The 22,569-nt window shown below is 41.9% G+C and overlaps 1 protein-coding gene across 1 annotated transcript in view; it reads left to right on the top strand.

The window, feature by feature from the left end:
• Positions 1 to 5,434: 5,434 nt before the first annotated feature.
• Positions 5,435 to 22,569, top strand: part of FAXDC2 (fatty acid hydroxylase domain containing 2) — a 31,631-nt gene continuing 14,496 nt past the window's right edge. The window contains exons 1-2 of the mRNA XM_079144998.1: positions 5,435 to 5,787; positions 20,824 to 20,901. Of these exons, the coding sequence (XP_079001124.1) occupies positions 20,824 to 20,901 (78 nt within the window). The 5' untranslated portion in view covers positions 5,435 to 5,787. The remainder of the gene's footprint in view (positions 5,788 to 20,823; positions 20,902 to 22,569) is intronic.

Consider the following 22,569-nt stretch of genomic DNA (forward strand, 5'->3'; position numbering starts at 1 on the left):
AATATTACTCAGCTTTAAAGAAGAATGGAAGTCTGGCATTTGCTGGTAAATGGATGGAGTTAGAGAATACCATGCTAAGTGGAATAAGCCAAACCCAAAAAACCAAAGGCCAAATGTTTTCTCTAATATGCAGAAACTAATTCACAATAAGGTGGGGGAAGGGAATAGGGAAGAATAGAGTTGCTTTATATTAGGTAGAGGGGAGTGAAGGGAGGGGAAGGGGTATGGGGGAAGGAATGATAGAGTGAAACAGACATTATTACTTCGTGTACATGTATGACTGCATGACTGATGTGATCCTGCAATATGTATAATCAGAAAAATGAGAGATTACACTCTATGAATGATCTATCAAAATGTACAAATACATTCTACTGTCATGTACAACTAATTAGAACAAATTCAAAAATTTTTAAAAATAAAAACCAGTCAGGTGATAGTCTTGGTCAGCCAAGCCTTCCTGTTATTCCCAGTTCTAAATGAATCTAGGAGGCTGCGGAGATAGCTCAGTCGGTAGAGTGCTTGCCTTGCAAGCACAAGGCCCTGGGTTCAATCCCCAGCACCCAAAAAAATAAATAAGTAAATAAATCTAGCAGGATGCACTTCTTAAGAGTACAATATGTATAGGAAGATAAATATAAATATGGGAAATATATTACATATATATGTGTATATAAGTAATAGGAAGATAAATATCTAAAACATGAGACAGAAGGTAAATGATTTCAGGTTAATAACAAGAAGTCATTCTCTGCGCCTGTACTTCAAAAACCTGCCTATTAATTCCTTTTTTTAAGTCCCTACCCCCCAGGGAAAGGCACATCTGTCACTTTTTAGAAAGCTTTCAATAGATTTTATATTTGTCTTACATTCAACTGCAGAATGTCCCCAGCTGGTGCCTTTTTTTTAATTTTTTTTTTTTGGTAGTTCCTGCTTTTGAAAATGCATTGTTCCTGCTTTTCCTACATAATAGAAGGGGAAAAAACAAACCTCTTCTGGCTCTTGGAAATTATCAATGGATCATCTAAATTCCCCTAAATAAAGAGCAAAGGTCATGTTTCATAATTAAGCATTTGAGTATTATTTTGATAATAGAGTTTTCATAGTCTGTCATTGTTGTTGTTTGGTTTTGGGTTTTGTTGATTTAGTGTTGGTTCTAGGGAATGAACCCAGGACCTTGTGCATGCTATGCATGCACTCTACCACTGAACCAAACTCCCAGCCCCCAGTTCATATTTTTTAAAATTTGGAAATATATATTAAATCTATTTTATGCAGCAAGGTGCAGTGGCACATGCCTGTAGTCCTAGTGACTCAGGAGATTGAGGCAGGAGGATCACAAGTTCGAGGCCAGCCTGGGCAACCTAGTGAGACCCTGTCTCAAAATAAAAAATAAAAAAGGCTGGAGAAGGCTGGGGATGTGGCTCCGTGGTAAAGTGCTTGCCTGACATGCATGAGGCCCTGGGTTCAAATTCCCCTGCACCAAAAAAAAAAAAAAAAAAAAGTTTTTTAAAAAGGGCTGGAGATGTAACTCAGTGGTTCAATTCCCAGTTGCACAAAAAAAAAAAAAAAATTAAAAGTAAGTAATCATAGAACTTTAAATTTCTAACACTGCAAAAGTTCATAAAAATAATTCTAACCAATAGATCCCCTAATTTCACAGAAAGGAATTAAATACTTCGTTTAAGGTCACTCAGCTCCCAGAGATAGTATGGGGATCTGAGTTTCTGATTTCCAGGTCAGTCTGGGGGATTAAATGTTCACCCAGTCATTTTTGTTTATGGCCCATTTGCTGTGATCAGGGCCCTATGGTGACACTAGAGGGTATACACTGGTGAATAAAACAGACCTGGTTCTTGGCCACCTTGAGATTAACACTTGATGGGAGGGACTGACAAAACAAACATTCAAGTAAGAAATGAAAGATAATGAGAAATTGTGGTGGTTTTCTCCAATGAAACTAATGAGATTATGTGACAGAGAATAACTGGATTAGTGGAGACGAGGGGAAGTAACCTCCATGCAGGTCAAAGAAGGCCTCTCTGAAGAGGTGGCTTGTAGGCAGAGATGAGGACAGGAAAAGAGATGAGGAGCTGAGAGCAATGAGCTTCAAGTGCCAGAGGATAAGAAACAAGTTCTGCGGGTTATTGGTAGTGATAAGAGGCCCTGGCAGCTGCGCAGAGGTGGAGCAAAGACAGAGAGGCCGGAGCCAAGGCTGCAGAGCTCAGGGAAGGTGTGTCTGCCAGGGAGCGTTGAGGTTGTATTCCTAGTGCAGTGAAAATCCCAGAGAATTTTTTTCTAAGTGGAATGACCTGCTCCAGATTTATGTTTTTAAAATTACATTGACTTCCACAGACATGGAATAAAGACAGTTTTGTGTTTTTGTTTGTTTGTTTGTTTGTTTTTGTTAATTCTGCTAAATGTGGCAGGGAGGGAAAACTGGCTAGTTTCTCCAGCACAGAGAATCGTTGCATATGGAAATATAAGGTGACAACTGATGTAACTTTGCTAGATAACCAACTGAGAATTAGTTGTCATTACAGCCTTTTGATTATTGTTCTTGTGAAAATCTTCAACTGCTACCTGAACATTGGTACTTTGCAAAGAAGAAAGATGATGTCTGTCTGGCAGTTGGAAGCACAGGCCAGTATAGAGAGCAGGAGAGGCACATTATCATAGGTAAGAGTGAAACTTGTCTTTTGGAACTAATTCTAAAACTCTCTCCCTGCTCTAACCAACCAAACCATACTCTTCTATATTACAGCCCGATAACAAAAGTCTCTCTTTTTTATTTATTTATTTTGTTTGCAGTGCTGGGGATTGAACCCAGGCCTTGTGCTTGCAAGGTGAGCACTCTACCAACTGAGCCATCTCCCCAGCCCTCTCTGTGCTTTTTTAATACGACCTGCATTGAGAGTCTTCGTTTGAATTTCTGTAACATTCTATAAGGTCCTAGTAGCAAAGGGAACCAGAGGCTTTCAGAGTCTGAAGTTGCCAACCAGATGTGTGTTGGGGGGGTGGGAGGAACGTAAGGAACATATCCCGGAGAAACTGATAAACATGATCATAAATCTCAATTCCAGATCTTCAGACATTATAATCAGGAGAGGCCTAAGAGATCCACTAATCTGCTTCACTCACTTTACAGATGAAAAATGGAGACTCAGTGAGGTGGAGGTCACACAGCTGATTGGTGACAGTGCTCTGAGCTCAGACAGCGCCTATCCCAGGAGCACTTCATTCAAGGAGATCATCCAGGAGCCGGTATCTCACATACCACAAGACAAGGAAAACTGAGCAGCCCTCCAAAGATAGGATGGAAGGAAAGCCACAGACAGCTATAGAGATATTCTCACTGGAAAGAGAGTCTTCTCTGTAACTCTTGCCCAGCAATCAGCTATTTACTGAGGATCTACTATGTACCAGAGTTATTAATACCATGGAAATACATAAAGGTCCTCTATGAAATGATTATAGAAAAAAATAAAAAGTTCCTGCTACTCTAGGTGTTGTTCTCATGAGCTGGAAAAAAAAAAAAAAAAAGTTCAGAAAGAAAAGCACTGGCATCAGAAGAGTGGACAAGAAGAGGAAGGATATTTCAAGTGGGAGGATCAACATCAGCAAAGATATGGAAGTAGGGGTAATAGAAAAGGGAAAACAAGTTTCTGTACATTGTCACAAATGAACAATGAATGTGAATGACAAGGATGCTTGAGCATTAGTAGGAAGGAGAGGAAATAATCTTATATGAAAGGAGTCAGACCAAGGCAGGCCTTGGAAGTCAGGTGGTCATGTTAGATCTGTGCACCAGATAGATGTGGCCTGCCAGGGGATGTAGACATTATAGAAGCATCTGGGATATTGAAAAAAACCTTGGCCTTCTAGCCGGGCACAGTGGCTCATGCCTGTAATCCCAGTGGCTTGGGAGGCTGAGGCAGGAGAATCACAAGTTTGAAGCCAGCCTCAGCAACTAAGCAAAGCCCTAAGTAAACCCTTTCTCTAAATAAAATATAAAAAGAGCTGGGGATGTAGCTCAGTGGTTAAGCACCCCTAAGTTCAATCCCCAAAGTAAAATAAAATAGGGTTGCAGTGTGGCTCAGTAGTAAAGCTCCTCTGGGTTCAAATCCCCAGTACCAGAGAGAGAGAGAGAGAGAGATTTTCTAAAAGGAAAAGTAAGCAAAAACATAAACTATACAAAATGTAATAAATTTGTGAGTAAGCATTGAATGTTTACTGAACCCTGGCTTTGTACAAGGAATTAGGCAGGGAAAGATGACTGATCAAAACATGGTCTTTTATTAGCCAAATAAAGTATGACACATCCATACAGTGGGACAGCACATCAACACTAAAAAGAACATGGCAGCTGGGCGTGGTGGCACATGCCTGTAATCCCAGCAGTTCTGGAGGCTGAGGCAGGATTGCAAGTGTGAGGCCAGACTCGGCAATTTATAGTGAGGCTCTAAGCAACTTACCAAGACGCTGTCTCGAAATAAAAAATAAAAAGAGCTACGGGTGTGGCTCAGTGGTAAAGCACCCCTGGGTTCAATCCTCAGTGCCAAAATTAATAAATAAATAGAACATGGCAGCAGGGCACAGTGGTGCACACCTGTAATTCCAGCTACTAGAGAGGCTGAGGCAGGAGGATTGCAAGTTCAAGGCCAGCCTAGGGAACTTAGCAAGAATGTCTTAAAAGAAAAATTAAAAAGTTGGAGATGCAGCTGAGTGGTAGAGCACTCCTGGACTGACTCTTTTGTATTTTATATCATATGCATATATTGCCCATTTTTAAATATTCTTTTAGAAATTTTAAAATAATACAACCAGAGAAACAAAAGTTGTACTCCATTTGTGTACTATGAATCAAAATAAATAAATTTAAAAAAAGCTAAAGATTAAATTATCAGAAAGGACTGTCTTAGCAACTTAGAAAATGAGATGTCAATATTATAACATTTGCACTACCAACTGTTTTTTGCACTACTTGCATTCATTTTTTTCCTCTGTATTCTCATTTACTCATAATAAAGACAAAATGATCTTGAGAAAAGGAAGAAAGAAATTTTAAAATAACTCAGTTCTTTTTCAAAGGCAGTCCCCATTTTGTGATGTGCCTCCTGCCTGCTAACTTCCCCTGTAAAATACACGCGACCTCCACAGCTTTGCCTCTCCCTACGTCTAGAGTCTCTAGTGACAGCTCATGTGAGGCGCTCCCCGCCCCTCCCCCTGCCTGCCCTTGGCAGGAAAAGAAACAATAAAAAATAAGAAAACTATGTCTTCCGGTCTCTAACTCTTTTTCTTCTTCTTCTTCTAACTCTTTTTATTATCCTGAACTGCCTGCTATCATCTGACTCCCAAGTCTCTTTGTCAACCTATCTTCTACAAGACGGGGACATTTTCTTAAGTTGTAGAAGATGAAGGGAGTTTTTTATTAGAAAAAATAAAAAATAAAAAGAGGGGGACTCAGACCAGTGACCAACTCCACTTCTTTCAAGCTCTTGTTTGAAGTGCGTGTGTCCTCTCAGTTTTAAGGACATGCCCTTTAGAAAAAAGGGCATTTTGTCTTTAGACCAAACAGACCCAAACTTTTTCTCTCATCACGTGCCTGCCTGGAGCCAGTCGGAAGCTCTGTAATGCGATCGGATCTCCATGGCCAGCCTCTCGACCCACCCAAATAACAACGGGGTTAGCCGGCAGCAAACACTTGATCACATCTGAAAGGGAAGAGATCCAGGCTTGACCTGTGACCAGGACTTTGGAGAAGCTTGGAAACAGCCCACCGCAGAGGTATGTGGGAGTTTTCGGGAGGAAAGCTGTTTGGGAAGGTCAGGACAAATTCAAGTTCACTTACAGAAGGGCAAAACATACTATTCCCACCTCTGCCACCATCCTGTCCCCCCCACTCACACTACAGGTGAGGGCTGCCTCCGAATAAGGTCCTGGGACATCTTCCTACCTCTTTCTCATAGCTGTCTGCATCCTCTACCTACATGTGTACTACCCTGTCTCCTCTGGAGTTTTGTTTTTCTAGCAATTGACAGGTAATACTAATGAGCTGGGGCCGGCTTCAGATTCATGCAGAGGAGCGATTCCCAAGAGGCAAATCAAACTGGAAGACTGTTGGGAAGCTACTGTTGATTGATTGCTGCTCAGCTCTAATCTGCCATCACCTGGAAGGAATGGGTCAAATAATAAGTTCTAAAATCTCTGAAAAGATGTGTGGGCTTTGAGCTGGACAGTCGGGTCAAAACTGCTTCCATTGCAACATTCTAAGATATATCAATAGCAGTCTCAGGTGGAAATTGTTAGTGGTCTGATGGGACTTAAAGGATTCCCACAAAGGTTAGTGAGTGAGAGGCATGCCCTCGGGGTATGCAGGTGGAGAGAAGCTCTAGGCCAGCGTTTCCAGGGTACCCCTACAGGCCCTTTGGGGCATCAGGTCAGCAAGACAAGATGCTGACTTGGGGTTAGCGTCAGTTTCATATGCAAGTCCAGCTACATTTCTCTGGTTGGAATATAAAGATTCGATTCAGTTTGCTAGAACAGAAATGCACTTAGCTTCTGATATTGGACAAAAAAGTAGCTAGCACAAGGGAACATCACTGAAATGCTCAATAGCAATCATTGGACACATTCCCAGGGCAAAAAGCAATGGTTTTCGTTCTTTTTTTTCTCATCTTTCATTTATTCAGCAAACACTTCCTGAGTGCCTGCTACATGCCAGGCGCGGTCCTGTGATCTCATAGTAAACAAGACAGGCAGGCTCTGCCTCCTGGGTGAACAGTCAAGTGGGGCAGTAAACTCTTTAAAGGGTGTTCTGTAAGAACCGTGCAGCCCATGGCGTACAACGGCCCAAAGGGAGTTGTTTCTGTCTCAGAGTCTAACCACTGCCTGGAAGCATTTCATCTTCTTGAATCAATATCTGTGGCTCTTCCCTCTGTACGAGGCTCACACTTGAGCAGATGGTGGGTCATAGCAGCTCTCAGAACCTTCACCAGAGGCATGAAGCTGCGTTCCGTGCATTTCAGCTCAGTTTCCCTGGTGCTGGAGGCAGAAAGTTCAGCTCTTTCCTAAAATACAGCCTAAGAGCAAAGGCTGAAGTAAGGGAGTTACTTCCTCAGGTGCCCTCTCCCTGTGTTATGTCATTTCCTCACTTATGAAATAGAATTTGTGCTGTTCCAAAACCACATGCTGCAGCACCATGCAAAGTGTTAGGAAATATGGAATTTTTTTTTTTTTTCTCTTGCTGTACTGGGGATTGAGCCCAGGAGAGCTTTATCATTGAACCACATTCCCAGCCTTTTGCGCTGTTGTTGTGACAAGGTCTCCCTAAATTGCTGAGGCTGGCCTTGAACTTGCAATCCTCCTGCCTCAGCCTCCAGAGTTGTTGGGATTATAGACATGTACCACCACACCCAGCTAGAACCCTGGATTCTGCCAGAAGCTGTGGCATTTGGAGTGGGTCACTTCTGCTCTCAAGTTTCATCACCACTTGTAATCCCAGCAGCTCAGGAGGCTGAGACAGCAGAATTAATTGTGAGTTCAAAACCAGCCTCAGCAAAAACGGGGCACTAAGCAACTCAGTGAGACCCTGTCTCTAAATAAAATTGAAAATAGGGCTGGGGATGTGACTCAGTGGTCAAGTGCCCCTGAGTTCAGTCCCTGATATAAAAAAAAAAAAAAAAAAAAAAAGCAGAGTAGATGGTCATGAGGTCTTTTTTGTGTTTTTTGTTTTCATTTGTTCTCTAAGAGTAAATTTTATAAATAATTTTATGCTGATAAAGAAACAACGCATCTTCACATGAAGATGATATATACCTATAAAAAAAGGAACATTCAATCATGCAGAATATTCAGGAACCTAGGATCTGAAAGATTGAGCTACAGAAAAACCTCAAAATTCAACTGTCTCTACTCCCCCGACCCTCACCCTATTCCTGTGTCCTGGGTTCAGATTCTTATGATCATGATCACCAGCTATGGCTTTGCTGTATCATTTATCTAGCTTGGAGATTTTTCAATAAAAAGTTTGCACAACCAGAATCATCTGCTTTCAATAAGAATCACACAAAGAGTATTTAACTTGGATAATCTCACAATATATATCAAATTTCCTTTGATGGAGAATCACTCCATTGCTACAAAATATTAGAAACTTTACTTTTAGTGAATTTCATTTCTTTATCTTCCCTGATTGCATTTCCTTCTAAAATCACTATTTCCTGATTTCCTCCTAAATACTTTATCATTTGAAAAATCAAATTACATAATACTATTTTGTAAGTGTGGGCAAAAAGCTTATCTTACTTATCCTTGTATCCCACGTGTCTAGCATTGTGTCTGGTACATAATAAATGTTTCCTGAAAGAATGATTAATATTTTAGAGAAACCGTGCTTCGGTAGTAACTCACACACACGTCCATTATTCAGAGCTAACACAAGCTGATCTCATCCTTTGTGGCCTTTTCAATCCTTGACATCCTGCATTCATCTACAGTCTCAGGTATGATAGTGAATATAAATTCAAATTCTGCCACTATGTCAAATTTGAAGCCAAATACTGAATATTTCTATGCCTCCATTTCTTTAAATGGAAAATAACATCAGAAGAGACAAGCTCAATCTGAGTTCAATCCCCACTACCCCCACACCCCAACAAAGAGACAAGCTCTAGACAACTTCTTAGATTAGGGAGATTTCAAAAATTACAAGGAAAAAAAATAAGAATTAGTCAAGTCAGAGATAGGAAACCCAATAAAAATATAATGTGTAGTACTTGAGCATTTTAAATATTTACAAATGTTGCTTTTAATTCATTTTACTTGCCAAATTTTCTTCCTTTTTTGTACCAGGGATTGAACCCAGGGGCACTTAACCACTGAGCCACATCCCCAGTCCTTTTTTGTTTTTTATTCAGAGAGACAGGGACTCACTGAGTCACTTAGGGCCTTGCTAAGTTGCTGAGGCTGGCTTTGAACTCATGATCCTCCTGCCTCAGTCTCCCAAGTCCCTGGGATTACAGTGTGCCCCATCACACCCGGTCCCAGCTCTTTTTATTTTATTTTCAGTCAGGGTCTACTAAGTCCTGTCTTCCTGCTTCAGCCTCAGTAGCTAGAGTTACAGGTGAACCCTGCCCAGCTTTTATGTGGCAAATTTTCTAACTTGAACACTGTGATTGGCAAAGAATGTGAAGGAACTTCTTTGGTGGAAGACCCACCTGCACCCCCCATTTTTGAGATCTCCCCCAGGAACGTTCTTACCAACTGTGTTCACATAAAACTGAAAACACGTCCACAGGAAGGCAGAGAGGCTCAGAAAGCAAGCTGGTTTGGTATAAAATATTCAGCAGAATGATACTGTTGTGAATCTTAAGAGGACTCAGACACCTAGATAAGTATCTCAGGAGCTGGCTACAGGCAGACTGGCAAAGCTAAAGAATAAAGGGCAGGTTAGGAAATGCTTCGATTGTTCTAATAAAATCAGATGTCAATAGATAAATTGCTGCTACTCCTACAGCCAAAGGGTTTTCTCACCACCAGAAGATAAAGTCATTCTCTCTTTGGCCAGAGGTGTTGTGGAACCTCACAGTCAGAGGTTGCACTTACGAATAAGTCCCTAAACACTCCGTCTTAGCAATGTCCAGTTTCCATAACACAGACGCAGCAGCCTGCCTTACGACGTGCACCAGGGCTGCCTCGTTCCAGGGTTAAGGTCTTCTTGCCCTGATTGTCACCTAGTCTCTATGAACTTTTGTTTTTAATTTTAATGTCCGATTCTGTTTACTTATACTTTATCCCCAGGTCCATTTCATGAGTTGGAGGTAGCTTCCAATAAAAGAATACAATAGAACAGCTATAATTGAAATGAAAACTGATTAGAAACCATCAAACACTAAATACCTTTTACTTTGTCCTGAGGGACTGGTGTGATCCACAGAGAAGACAGCCTGGTGCTCTAACTGCTACTGCGGAGATTTTGGAGCATGTAAAATTATTAAGGAGAAGAAGAGGGGCAGAGAGGAGCAGTTACAGTCACACCACGACAGGGGCACTGGTCTTAATCCTAGGTGTTGGGAACAATCTCCTGAAAGCTATGGATCCTTCGACTCCAAAGTACAAATATGGAAAAAGTGGCATACGATTTCAGGGGAGGCAAGGACTCCCCCAAGCTCTTTAAGAACTGAAATTATCGACCTTAGAGTAAAGGGAAAGATAATGCAAGGGAGAGCTAATTATTCAAGGAATCTTCAAAGACAAGGGACAATGAATTGATTTTTAAATTTTTTGATGTAATTTTCTAAATGAGCAAAATATGCTCATGGTACGAACAGAAAATGGTACATGGAAGAAAGATAGGCTTCCTCTCCCCCTGTCCCCTATCCCCCCAGCAGCTGCCATTGAACCTGTTCCTTAGATACTGTTCTAGGGATAGCCGAATTCTGTGTGTTATCCTGCACGTATGTGAACAGCATGCACCCACGCACGCACACCCCTGCCGAGATGCCACACGTGGCTTTCTTTACCTAGTACCTCTGGAGAGTTCGCACAAAACTGCCCTGTTCCTTTAATGACTGCGATGTACTATGATTTATTTATTTTTTTTTTAGTTAAATTGATTTTGGGGGGTGAGTACCAGGGACTGAACTCAGGGGCACTTGATCACCAAGCCACATCCCCAGCCCTGTTTTGTATTTTATTTAGAGACAGGTCTCATTGAGTTGCTTAGCGCCTCGCTTTTGCTGAGGCCGGCTTTGAACTCACGATCCTGGGTTGGCGCCTGTTTCCAGGCATGCTCCATTGTGCCCATCAATTAAATTGATTTTTATCTGATACATAAAAACACAAACATTGTATAGATGTATGTGGTACTATGTGTGTGATGTTTCTATAGATGTATACATTGTATGATGTTTAAATTAGATTAAACATATCCACCTCCTCAAAACTTTCTTTTTTCTTTCTTTTGCTTTACTGAGCATCAAACCCAGGGATGCTCTACCATAGAGCTACATTCCCAGTCCTTTTTAATTTTTAATTTTGAGACAGGATCTTGCTAAGTTGTTGAGGCTAGCCATGAACTTGCAATCCTTTTGCCTCAGCCTCCCTAGTAGCTGGAATTATAAGTGTGTGTCACTTGGCCCAGCTCATCAATTATTTCTTTATAGTGAAAATACTCAAAATCCTTTCTTCTAGCCTTTTAAAATATACTGAAAATTATCATTATCTCTAGTTGCCCTACTATGCAGCAACACACCAGAACTCCTTATTGCTATCTAACTGTAACTTAGTACTCACCCCTCTCTCCTCAGCCTTTTGAATTTCTATGAGATCCACTTTTTTATATTTCACATGAGTAAGATCATGCAGTACTAGTCTGTCTGTCTGTCCCTCTTTCCGGGGTGCCGGTGATGGAACCCAGGACCTGGTGCCTGCAGGTGAGTGCTCTATCACTGAGCAGCAACCCCAGCCCAGAACTTGTCTTTCGGAATCTGGTTTATTTCACTTAAAATGATGATCTCTAGCTCCATCCATATTATTGTAAATGACAGGATTTCATTCTTTTTATGGCTAAATAGTATTCCATTGTGTATGTGTGCCGCATCTTTTCTTTATCCATTTGTCACTTGAGAGACACTTAGGTTGTCTCCCCCGCTACTTTTTTTCGGCAACTGTGGATAGTGCTGTGATAACAGAGGAGTACAGATGTTTTGTGAACATGTTGTTTTCATTTTATCTAAATATATACCCAGGGGAGGGATTGCTGGATCATGACAGTTACATTTTTATTTTTAGTACCCAGGATTGACATCAGGGGCACTTAACCACTGAGCCACATCCCCAGTTTTTTTTTTTTTTTTTTTTTTTTTTTTTTTTTTGGCAATGCTGGGGATTGAACCCAGGACCTTGTGCTTGTGAGGCAAGCACTCTACCAACTGAGCTATATCCCCAGACCCCTAGCCCTTCTTTATTTATTATTTAGAGACAGGGTCTCACTGAGTTGCTTTGGACCTTGCTTAGTTCTGGCTTTGAACTTGTAATCCTTCTGCCTCAGTCTCTCAAGCCCCTGGGATTACAGGTATGCGCCCCCACACCTGGCTAGTTACACTTTTAATTTTTTCTGAGGAACCTGCAGACTGTTTTCCATAATGTGCAAGGATTCCCTTACCCCTACTTCCTTGCCAGCACTTGTTATCTTCTGTTTTGTTTTGTTTTGGTAATAGCCAATCTTACTGGGGTGGGGTAATATCTCATTGTGGTAATCTGTGGTATAATTTATTTATCCAGTCCTTCATTGGTGGTCATCCACAGTGTTCCCAGTCTTCAGCCATTTAAAGCAATGTCATAATGAACATCCTTGTGGATATGTCACTGTGAATACACAAGAGTATGATTCAGAAAAATAACCCCAAGAAGTAAGATGGAGCTTTAAATTTAACTCTGAGCTTACTGGTAGCTAAAGGAAAAAAGAAGGTAAAAATGGTTTGTCCAGTTGATTTTGATTTCCACAAGAAAGTGCACCACTTCTTTCAGAAAGGAAAACTTATGTGCACTAATTTATTTATTGGAATTTATCATCTGTATCCTCATAAAAAGTACACAGCTGCTTATTTAGAGCTCAGTAATGGAATAAGGAATTTCTTTGATGCAGTTTTGATATTCATGTGGCTGAATCTTACATCTATCTTGATTTTAAAACATGTGTGGTGCTGTAATCCCAGGAGCTGAGATAGCTGAGGCGGGAGGATTGCAAGTTCGAGGCCAGCCTCAGCAACTTCATGAGGCCCTCAGCAACTTGGCAAACTCCTGTCTCAAAATAAAAATAAAAAGGACTGGGGATGGAGCTCAGTGGTAAAGCACCCCGGGTTCAATCCTTAGCACCAATATACATATAGTCTGACTGAAAACAGCATTCCTTGGATAAGCTAGAATCGATCTGGGAGGAAAAGGTTCACTTGGGGTTGGGCACTGCGTATCCATGAGCGGGAGAGAGCCTGGCACTGTCCTTCCTTAAGGGTTTTGGGTGTGCCAGGTCTGCGTTCTGTTTCCTAGTTCTGGCCCAGACCTCTAACTCAATACTTCTGAAAGAGATTTTCGGAATGATGGATTTACACATCTAGACTGAAAGTTTCTCATTCTCCTGTGCATCTCAGAGCTTCCCACAACTCCCCGCATGTAATGAGTTCTTCACAAACATTTCTGGAAGGAATCAGGCATCCCCAAAGATCAGAGGCCTCTTAGCAAAGATGCTGGGATTGATCAGACAGGGCAGACGCTGGGAGGAGACTGAGCCAAGAGTGAAGTTCCTGTGGATGACATGACGACAGAGTCCCGGAAACTTCAAAAACAAACAGACTAAAACCCCTCAGCTTTCTTCCCAAACAAGATGGCTAACTTGACAGTCAATAGTACTTTCACTTCCTAAGAAGCCAGAAAGAGGAAAGCCCCTGTTAATACGAAGGCTCTGCCCGTCTGCAAATGGTTTGTTAGATCTCCAAATGTTTCCCCCGCTTTGCTTCCTTTGTTTCTTGTCTGTAAATATTTAATTGACTTAGCCCCAGAGGAACCCAACGCCACCATCTATCTCCCTTGTGCCTAAGGCGCCATGTTCTGGAGGACCCAAGACAGTGAGCAGACTGCCAGACTAGCCAGACTAAAAATCACCTGCTTCACCCCAGAATCCTAGCACTATGGGAAGGGCAGCTTCTCTGACAGATCCTTAGCCACCTGTGAGCCAAACTCAGGATCAAGCCCTGGGAATTTCTCAGGTCAAGGAAATCAGATACATTTTGTCCTTTGAAGGACAGTGCTTTCAAGTCCTCATAAACCCAGCTGATTAAACAGCAGGTGTTATCCTAGTGGTGGTGGAGAAGTGTTTGCCACAGGTTTGGGCTGAGTGGTGAAATGCTTCCCACCCGTCCTTCTGGAAGGTTTAGGTGGTGCAGGACAGGACTACACACAGGTACACAGAGGACCTGCCAATCCATCAGACCCAGGAGCCAAGGCCCAGCTTCACTTTATTGCTTCTCTTTTGTTGGTTTTCGGGAGAGCTCATGTTGAGGCAGACACGGCACATGTACAGACCACAACAGGTTGTCTGCTGTCAGCCAGGCAGTGGTATGGAAGGGTGTAGGAGGAGAGAGAGGAAGAACCAACGGGGGTAGGGGCAGGGCCCTGTATCCATGGAGCGGCTGAAATCCATTGATCTGGCTCCAAGTGGGAGTCAGACCTACACACCAAGTATCAGAGTATCTTAAGTCAGATGCTGCCTCCCCGACTGGGTACTAAATAGCTTAGGAGTGCTCCCTGGGAGGTCCTGCCTCTTGGCTGACTGGACATCCCTCCTGCTGCAATGGAATTCACAGTGGAAATGGTGAGCAGCTTGCCTGTGGCCTCCTTCTGATGTCCCAACTCGTCCAACACTGGAAGGTACTTTCTAGGTCCCCATTCTCTCTTCCTTTTCCCCCAGACTAAGTAGTCGATAAGAATTGTGGATCCAGGGGAACAGTATTTCCTAAAGTCATAACTGGTCAACAGGCCTCTGGAATAATAAAACCAAATACAATACATACAAGAAATAAAATATCTGTAGAAATAAGTGGCACAATGGCAGGAAGCCCCGTGTGGAAGTCGGGCCTGATCCTGGCTCTCTCGCACATCACCTGTAGACTCCGGGAAGTCACCTGGTCTCTCTGTGCTTCATCCTCCCCGATGATCTGTAATGCTGCTCCTCAGCCAGGTGATGGCGCTGAGTAGCACAGTTGCAGAGGGGTTAACCTGGGCCATCTCTGGACCACAGTGGGCATGCTGTGGCTGGGCCTGTGAGCTTCGTTCAGGCTCAGGTGAAAGACCCTGGGTGATGTCTGCCAAGAATGACCGAATGATGAAGGAGAAAATGCCATCTAGTTCTGAATCATAATTTTTAAAATTAGAATGAGAAGTTTTAAATAGTCAACACAGTCATAGGGCCCCACATTTCAACCACATAAAAACACCTTTGTTGCCAAAAGACTATTCAATGACAATTCAATTCAACGTGACAGGGGTGCCAACACAATTCAATGGGCAGAGAAGAGTTTTCAACAAACGGTGTTGGGACAAATGGATAGTCACATGCAAAAGCATGAAGATGGACCCTTTCCTCACGCCGCCTACAAAAATTAATTCAAAATGGACCATCAAGCCAGGCGCAGTGGCACACATCCGTAATCCCAGTGGCTCGGGAGGCTGAGGCAGGAGGATCATGAGTTCAAAGCCAGCCTCAGCAACCTAGCCAAGCCCTAAGCAACTCAGTGGGACCTTGTTTCTAAATAAAATACAAAATAGGACTGGAGATGTGACTTAGTGATCGAGTGCCCCTGAGTTCAATCCCTGGTATCCATTCCCCCCACCAAAAAAAAGGCAAGAAAAAAAAAAAACCATCGACCTAAGTGTAACAACTGAAACAGCAGAAGGCTTTAAAGAAAGTATAGACTTCAATCTTTGTGACCTTGGATTAAGCGATGGTTTCTTAGATAAAATACCAAAAGCACAAGTGATGAAAGAAAAATAAATTGGAATACATGAAATTGTAAAACTGTTGGCGGGGCTCACTGAAGTGTACCTGAAGTCCCAGCTACTTGGGAGGCTGAGACAGAAGGATTACTGAGCCCAGGAATTTGCAGCCAACCTGGTTAACACAGTGAGACCTCATCTCAAAAACAGAAAATTTGAAACCTTCATGCTGCAAATGAACCGATCAAGAAAGCGAGGAGCCAGCCCATGAAATGGGAAGCTATTACTAGCAAGATAAGGAACAGGACTGGCATCTAGAATATATAAAGAACACTTACAACTCAATAATATTTTTAAAAATGACAGAAAAATCAAATATTAAAATAGCAAAGGATTTGACTGGATATTTCAAGGGGTATACAAATGGCCAATAAGCATATGAAAAAAAAAATGTTCCACATCATTAGTTATTAGGAAAATGCAAATCAAAACCACATAGTGAGAAATCCCTTTGCACCCTTCTAGGTGGCTATGATAAAAAGACAGACCAGGTCGGGTGCAGGGGCGCATGCCTGTAATCCCAGCGGCTCAGGAGGCTGAGGCAGGAGCATGGAGAGTTCAAAGCCAACCTCAGCAAAAGCAAGGTGCTAAGTAACTCAGCAAGACCCTGTCTCTAATAAAATACAAAATAGGGCTGGGGATGTGGCTCAGTGATTGAGTGCTGAGTGGCCCTGAGTTTAATCACTGGTGCCAAAAAAAAAAAAAAAAAAAAAAAAAAAAAAAAAGACAGACAATAACAAGTATTGGTGAGAATGTGAAGAAACAATCTCTCATAATTAACCAGCAGGAATACAAAATAATGTAGCCACTGTAGAACAGCTGGAAAGTTCCTCAAAAAGCTAAACATAGTTGCCATATGACCCAGCAGTTCCACTCCTAGGATTTAGATATGTCCACTCAAATATGTATACAGAATTGTCCATCACCTGGAGAATGGATAAGCAAAATGTGGTATATCTACACAATGGAATATTATTTGGTGGTAAGAAGGCATGAAATAGATACATGCTACAACACAGGAAAAGCTAATTATTAAATGCTACACATTGTATGACTTCATTTATATGAAATATTCAGAATAGGCGAATGCACAGAAATGAAAAGTAGATCAATGCACTGGGGCAATGGAAAGAGTGGGTAGATGGAGAAATTGGGGAGTCATGTCTAAGGGGTAAGAATACCTTTTAGGAGCAATAAAAATGTCCTAAAATCAACCATAACAGATGTACATTTAAGAGCCATTGAAATGTACACTTTAAGTAAATTGTATAAGTGAATTATATCTCAATAAAGATTTTTGGTGGGGGTGGTGTTGGGGATGGACCTCAGGGCTACCACTAAACCACACCTCTAGCCAATAAACATTTTATTTTTAATTTTTCCCATATTTTTATTGGTGCATTATAGTTGGACATAATGGTGGGATTTGTTGTTACATATTCATACATGCACACAGTATAACAATAAAATTTGGTCAATGGCATTCTCTAGTATTTCTTCCTTCCCTTCCTTCCTCCTCTTGTGATCTTCCTTCCGTTTTCATGAGAACTCCGCCTACCTTTCTTTTCTTCCAATAAAGATATTTTTAAAAGAGAGAACGAATACAATTTGAAATTCTCCTCCACCTCACTAGCAGAGCATGTAGTCAAACGTTTGAATTTTTGCCATTCTGGTAGATGAGAAATAATATTTTGTAGATTTACATCACATTTCCTTTTATTATGATGAGGTTCAGCATCTGTTAAGTTTTATTTATAATAATTCCTTCTTATACTCTAAATTCATGTTTGTTTATTTATTTTTATGCCAGGGGTTGAAACCAGGGGTACTTAACCACTGAGCCTCATCCCCAGCCCTTTTTATTTTTTGAGACACAGGTTCTTGCTAGGTTACTTAGGGCCTTGCTAAGTTGCTGAGGCTGGTCTCAAAACTTGCAATCCTCCTGCCTCAGACTCCCAAGTCGCTGAGGATTACAGGCAAGCATTACTGCACCCAGTTTAAAGTCATGTGTTTTGCATGTAAATGTTTAGATCTATTTCCAGACCTTTTAATCTGTTACCTAATGTCTGCCTATAATTGACAATACTAGTGCAACACTTTTAATTATTAAAGCTTTTTTTTTTAAATTGTGGCAGAAAACAAAATTTACTGTATTATTTATTTCTTTATGGTCCTAGGGATTTAACCCAGGTCGACTCTACCTCTGAGCTACTTCTCCAGCCCTGTTTTTAATTTTATTTCAATACAAGTTTTTACTAAATTGCTCAGGCTAGCTTCGAACTTGGGATCTTCCTGCCTCAGTCTCCCTAGTCAGTAGCTAGGATTACAGGTGCACACTACTGTGCCTGGCTCCATCTTAGCCAGTTTTAAGTATCTGGTCCGGTAGAGCTAAGTGTGTTCACATCTGCTGATCTCCAAGATCTTGTCATCTTGCAAAACTGATGCTCATCTGCACTCTACCACCACTCTTCCTCAGTCACCCTTGTAACTTTTGGTTCTATGAATTTGACTCCCATACATACCTTACCTCAGGTAAGTGGTATCATGCAGTACTTCTCTTAGACTTATTTCACTTAGTGTGACATCCTCAACACTCACCCAGGTTTCAGGATGTGATGGGATTTGCTTCCTTTTTAAGGTCAAATAAAATTCCATTGTACTTGTTGTGGGATGCAACTTAAGAACAGACGGATCACCACTGAGAGGTCTAAATTTGAGAGTCTTTATTAGCCGGCCACCTGACTGTCTCACACAATGCCCCAAAAATGGCTGTTGGGAGAACAACCCCGACCATAGGGTTGCAGGGGTTTTTATACCAAAAATCAGTACATCAATCATAATTGTCTGTTGCTATGATTCGAAATTACAAACTAATATCATGAAATCATCAGCAGAGGGGGGAAGTGGGTCAAAATGACCCTAACCTAGGTACAAACTAGTACCTAGTTAGTAAAGCATGGTTACTAACATCCACACCATCATTGTTGACATCACCGTTCACCTGGCGCATTGTTTAGGAGAAATAGGAGTCAAAAGACAACAATTTTTTATGATACAAGAGTTGCCATTTAGTCATTTTGTCTTGCCAAACCAATTGAGCTAAGCAACTGTTGACGGGTACAGAGGCTGGATATTCCCATGGGAGAAGCATTTCCTACATAACCTGGAGTCTCAAGGTAAAATGGAGTCTATTTAGTCACTGCCCATATAGCCTGGCCTATAACAGTTCCATGGCGTTAAATACGTCAACCCATCACAGTATGTACGTTGAATTGTGTTTATCTATTCAGCTGTCCACAGACACTTGCCTCCCTTCCATCCCTTGGCTATTACAAGTAGCACTGCCTGAAGGTGGGTGTGCTTCTGCCACCCCAGGCACTGGTATGAGAGGAGTACCTGGAAGAATCTAGCCTGGAGAAAGATCTCTGCCTTGGTGGGCTATTGGTTTTGTTAGTACTGGGGAGTGAACCCAGGGGTCCTTTATCACTGAGCTACATTCTCAGCTTTTAAAATTTTATTTAAAATATCTCTTGCCTCTGAGATATTCTTCAGGTGTACACCACAGTGACTCAACAGTTCCTTTAAGAAATACTATGGAGGCTGGGGATGTACCTCAGTTGGTAGAGTGCTCGCCTTGTGAGCACAGGCCCTGGGTTCAATTCCTAGCACCACAAAAAAAAAAAAAAAAAAAAAAAAATACTATGGAGAAATTCCAGAAAGTCTGCGTCACCAGATTCGATAGTTCTGCACATCCCATCCAAAAGTATGGGACATATTTTCGTAGCGGTTGACAAACTATTATGAAATAATCTTCCTTTACCAAAGTCAGACCAAAATTCTAGTATCAAAGTACTATGCAATCTGCTTATAACAAAGTTTTCTTAAAATTCAAAGGAGTTTATGTCTGTACACATTGACTGTGATGTATTTAAAAAAAAAAAAAAGCTTATTTGATATGTCTGCATGGTCAAAATTACCTCGTTCAGCATATAAAGTGAACAATGCCATGTTGGTTTTGCTATGTAGTAGAGATGTTATCAGTTTTCATTATGTGTTTGTCAGTTTTTAAGCTTAACACTGGATTTTTTTTTTTTTTTTTAAACTTAACACTGGTCTTTTTCTAAGTTGCTCAGGCTGGCCTCAAACTTGCTGTCCTCCTGCCTCAGACTCCTGAATAGCTGAGACTATAGACATGGGCCACCATGCCCCACATTAAGCTATATTTTATTTTATTTATTTATTTTTGTGGTGCTGGGGATTGAACCCAGGTCTTGTGCTTGCGAACTAAGCATTCTACCAACTAAGCTATATCCCTGATCCTTAAGGTATATTTTAAAAGGAAGTTAATACATGGCATTCATATCCATTTATTTTTCCAAAGAACTCTTGATTGATTTCACAATAGCTTGATCTTTGTTTTTGGGTCTTTGTTTTTAAAACAACCAATAAATAACAACAAAATTGGACCATTCAAGTTAGAACTATTCTTTAAGTCCTAGGAAAACAAGTCTTTTCTTTTATAGCAACAACTCTTTACTAGCTGCAAGAAATGAGAGAATGAATAAGTTTTTTTTTTTCTTTTTTTTTTTTTTTTTGTGGTACTAGGGATAGAACCCAGGACTGCTTTACCACTGAACCACATCTCCAGTCCTTTTTATTTTTTATTTTGAGACAGGATCTTGCTAAGTTTTTCAGGTCCTTGCAAATTGTTGAAGCTAGCCTCAAACTTGTGATCCTCCCACCCCAGCCTCCTGAGTCGATGGAATTTAAAGGCCTGCGCCACCACACCCATCAAAAGAATAAATACATTTTTAAAGAAACTTCAAGTTTTTACAGTTGGTAGACCTAGTATTTTTTATGCCCTCCCTTGCACCACTCTTGTTCCTTTCTGGTGTTTTTCTAGCTATTTCCTGCTTATATATTTCTCCATATACATTTTAGAATCATTTTGTCTGGTTCCAGAGACAGCAACCAAAGCTACCAGCTTAGCCAGGCGCACACCTATAGTCTCAGCGGCTCAGAAGGCTGAGGCAGGAGGATGGCAAGTTTGAAGGCAGCCTCAGCAACTTAGTGAGACCCTGTCTCAAAATTAAAAAAAAATAATAATAAAAAGGGTGGGATGTGGCTCAGTGACAAAGTGCCCTGGGTTCAATGCCCGGCACCAAGAAAGAAAAAATGAATAAAAACGCTGGCAGCTTTGACTTTCAACTTCCCCTTTGCTTGGGTGCATGTGAGAGGAACGTCCTGCTCACCTGTGCTTTCTCTCTCCAGATGAAGGGAGAGGCTGGGAGCATGCTACCCAACAGGAAGTCCAAGCTGGTAAATGCCAGCACCCCGCCCACCGTACTGGTAAGACTGTAGCCAGGGGCTCTTTCTATATTTGTACTGGTGTGTAGCTGAGGTCTCCCCCAAGGCTCAGGGCTGACTGCCACACGGTGATGATCTCATTTCAGGGGCTGAGCAGAGGACTCAGACTCTCTCATAACGGCACAAGTGTGTGAGGGAAGGAGAGGGGCTGGGGGGCTCAGTCCCACTGTTGTCCCTTGGCCTCCTGCCCACCTGCAGCCCACAGCTTGCTCCACCCCTCTCTACCATTGCTGGGAGCTGCTGGAGGGATGAGAAAACCCACTGTCCCCGAAACCTTTGTAATCCTGTATATGAAATTGAGGTTTTAATTTGGTTTGATGACACTCAAAAAATGAAAAATTCCCAACGAGTCCAGAAAAGTTCCCGAAAAGAGTCCTGGGAATCCTAAAGGGAATAATCGGAATGATCAGAATAGCCCAAGGTAAACCCGTCTCGGAACTCAGCTTGACCCCTGAATGGCTTGTGTCAAAGAGCAAGTGCCTCTGACTGTTCTGGCCAATGCAGTCTGAGAGGGAGAGAGAGAGAGAGAGAGGGAGTTAGTTGTTTCCAGAGTTCAGCACCTTGACAAGCACAGTCCTGCAAAGATTTGACTGGCCATGGAAAATGGCTTCTTGGTAACTTTTTTAAAAAAACCAAACATGGGATGGGACAATGCTGAGGAGAACTAATTCAGTTCAGTGCAAGTTCAGACTGCTTGAATGTGCACAGCTGAGCCTGGGTGGCACACACCTAGAGTCCCAGCTACTTAGGAGGCTGAGACAGGAGGATCACGAGGTTGAGACCAATCTGGGCCACACAAGGAAACCCTCATCTCAATACAAAAACACTGTGTTCCCTCAGATCTTGAAGGTCTGAACTGCACCCCCACACCCATTTGATCACCCACCCCTCCTGAGCCCCTGTGCCTGGCCTCATTCACCAACTGCAGATGAGCCCCAGGCACACACCGTAGGGACTACCACCTCTAGTTCTCTCTTACATAGTGATATGAGCAGAGCCCATCTGGACTTAGAAACACAGTAGGGGTGGGACATTTGTCATTCCTGTCCATAGTGTGAGGGGAATCAGTGACACACCTAGAAGCCAGTGTTTTCTTGCTCTGAGTCTGGTTGGCACTTTGCTCTTTGACTTTTGAGCTTGTAGTTACCTCTGGTTCAAAGAAGGACCTTTTGGAAAACAATGTCTAAGGGTCACCCAGCGATGGCCTCTCTGCTCTTAGAACAGCTAATCTTCCCCTCCAGCTGGCAGCCCAGGCTAATCTGGTAGAAGGCAAAGGGATTATTAAAAATCAGAGCATGTGTCCAACACACTTTTCTTCAAGGACAGAGGGCGGTGGGGCCGGCCCATGGACACAGTGAGTCCCTAGGACCTAGGAGAGATTTGCTTCTCATAGATTCTGCAAGTCTTTCTCTGGGGACTATCTCAACTTTGCTTGCTCATTAGAATTATTGGCAAGGTTGAAATGAAGGTCCAGGGCCTACCCGAGACTCTTGTGTAATTGGGTTAAAGAGGATCCTGGGCATTGAGATTTTTTTTTAAATATATACATATTTTCATTTGTTGATAGACACAATGCCTTTATTTTATTTATTTATATGTGGTGCTCAGGATCGAACCCAGTGCCTCACCTGTGCCAGGCGAGTGCTCTAT

This window comes from Sciurus vulgaris (assembly GCF_902686455.1).
Source record: "Sciurus vulgaris genome assembly, chromosome: 6".
NCBI classification, from domain to species: domain Eukaryota; kingdom Metazoa; phylum Chordata; class Mammalia; order Rodentia; family Sciuridae; genus Sciurus; species Sciurus vulgaris.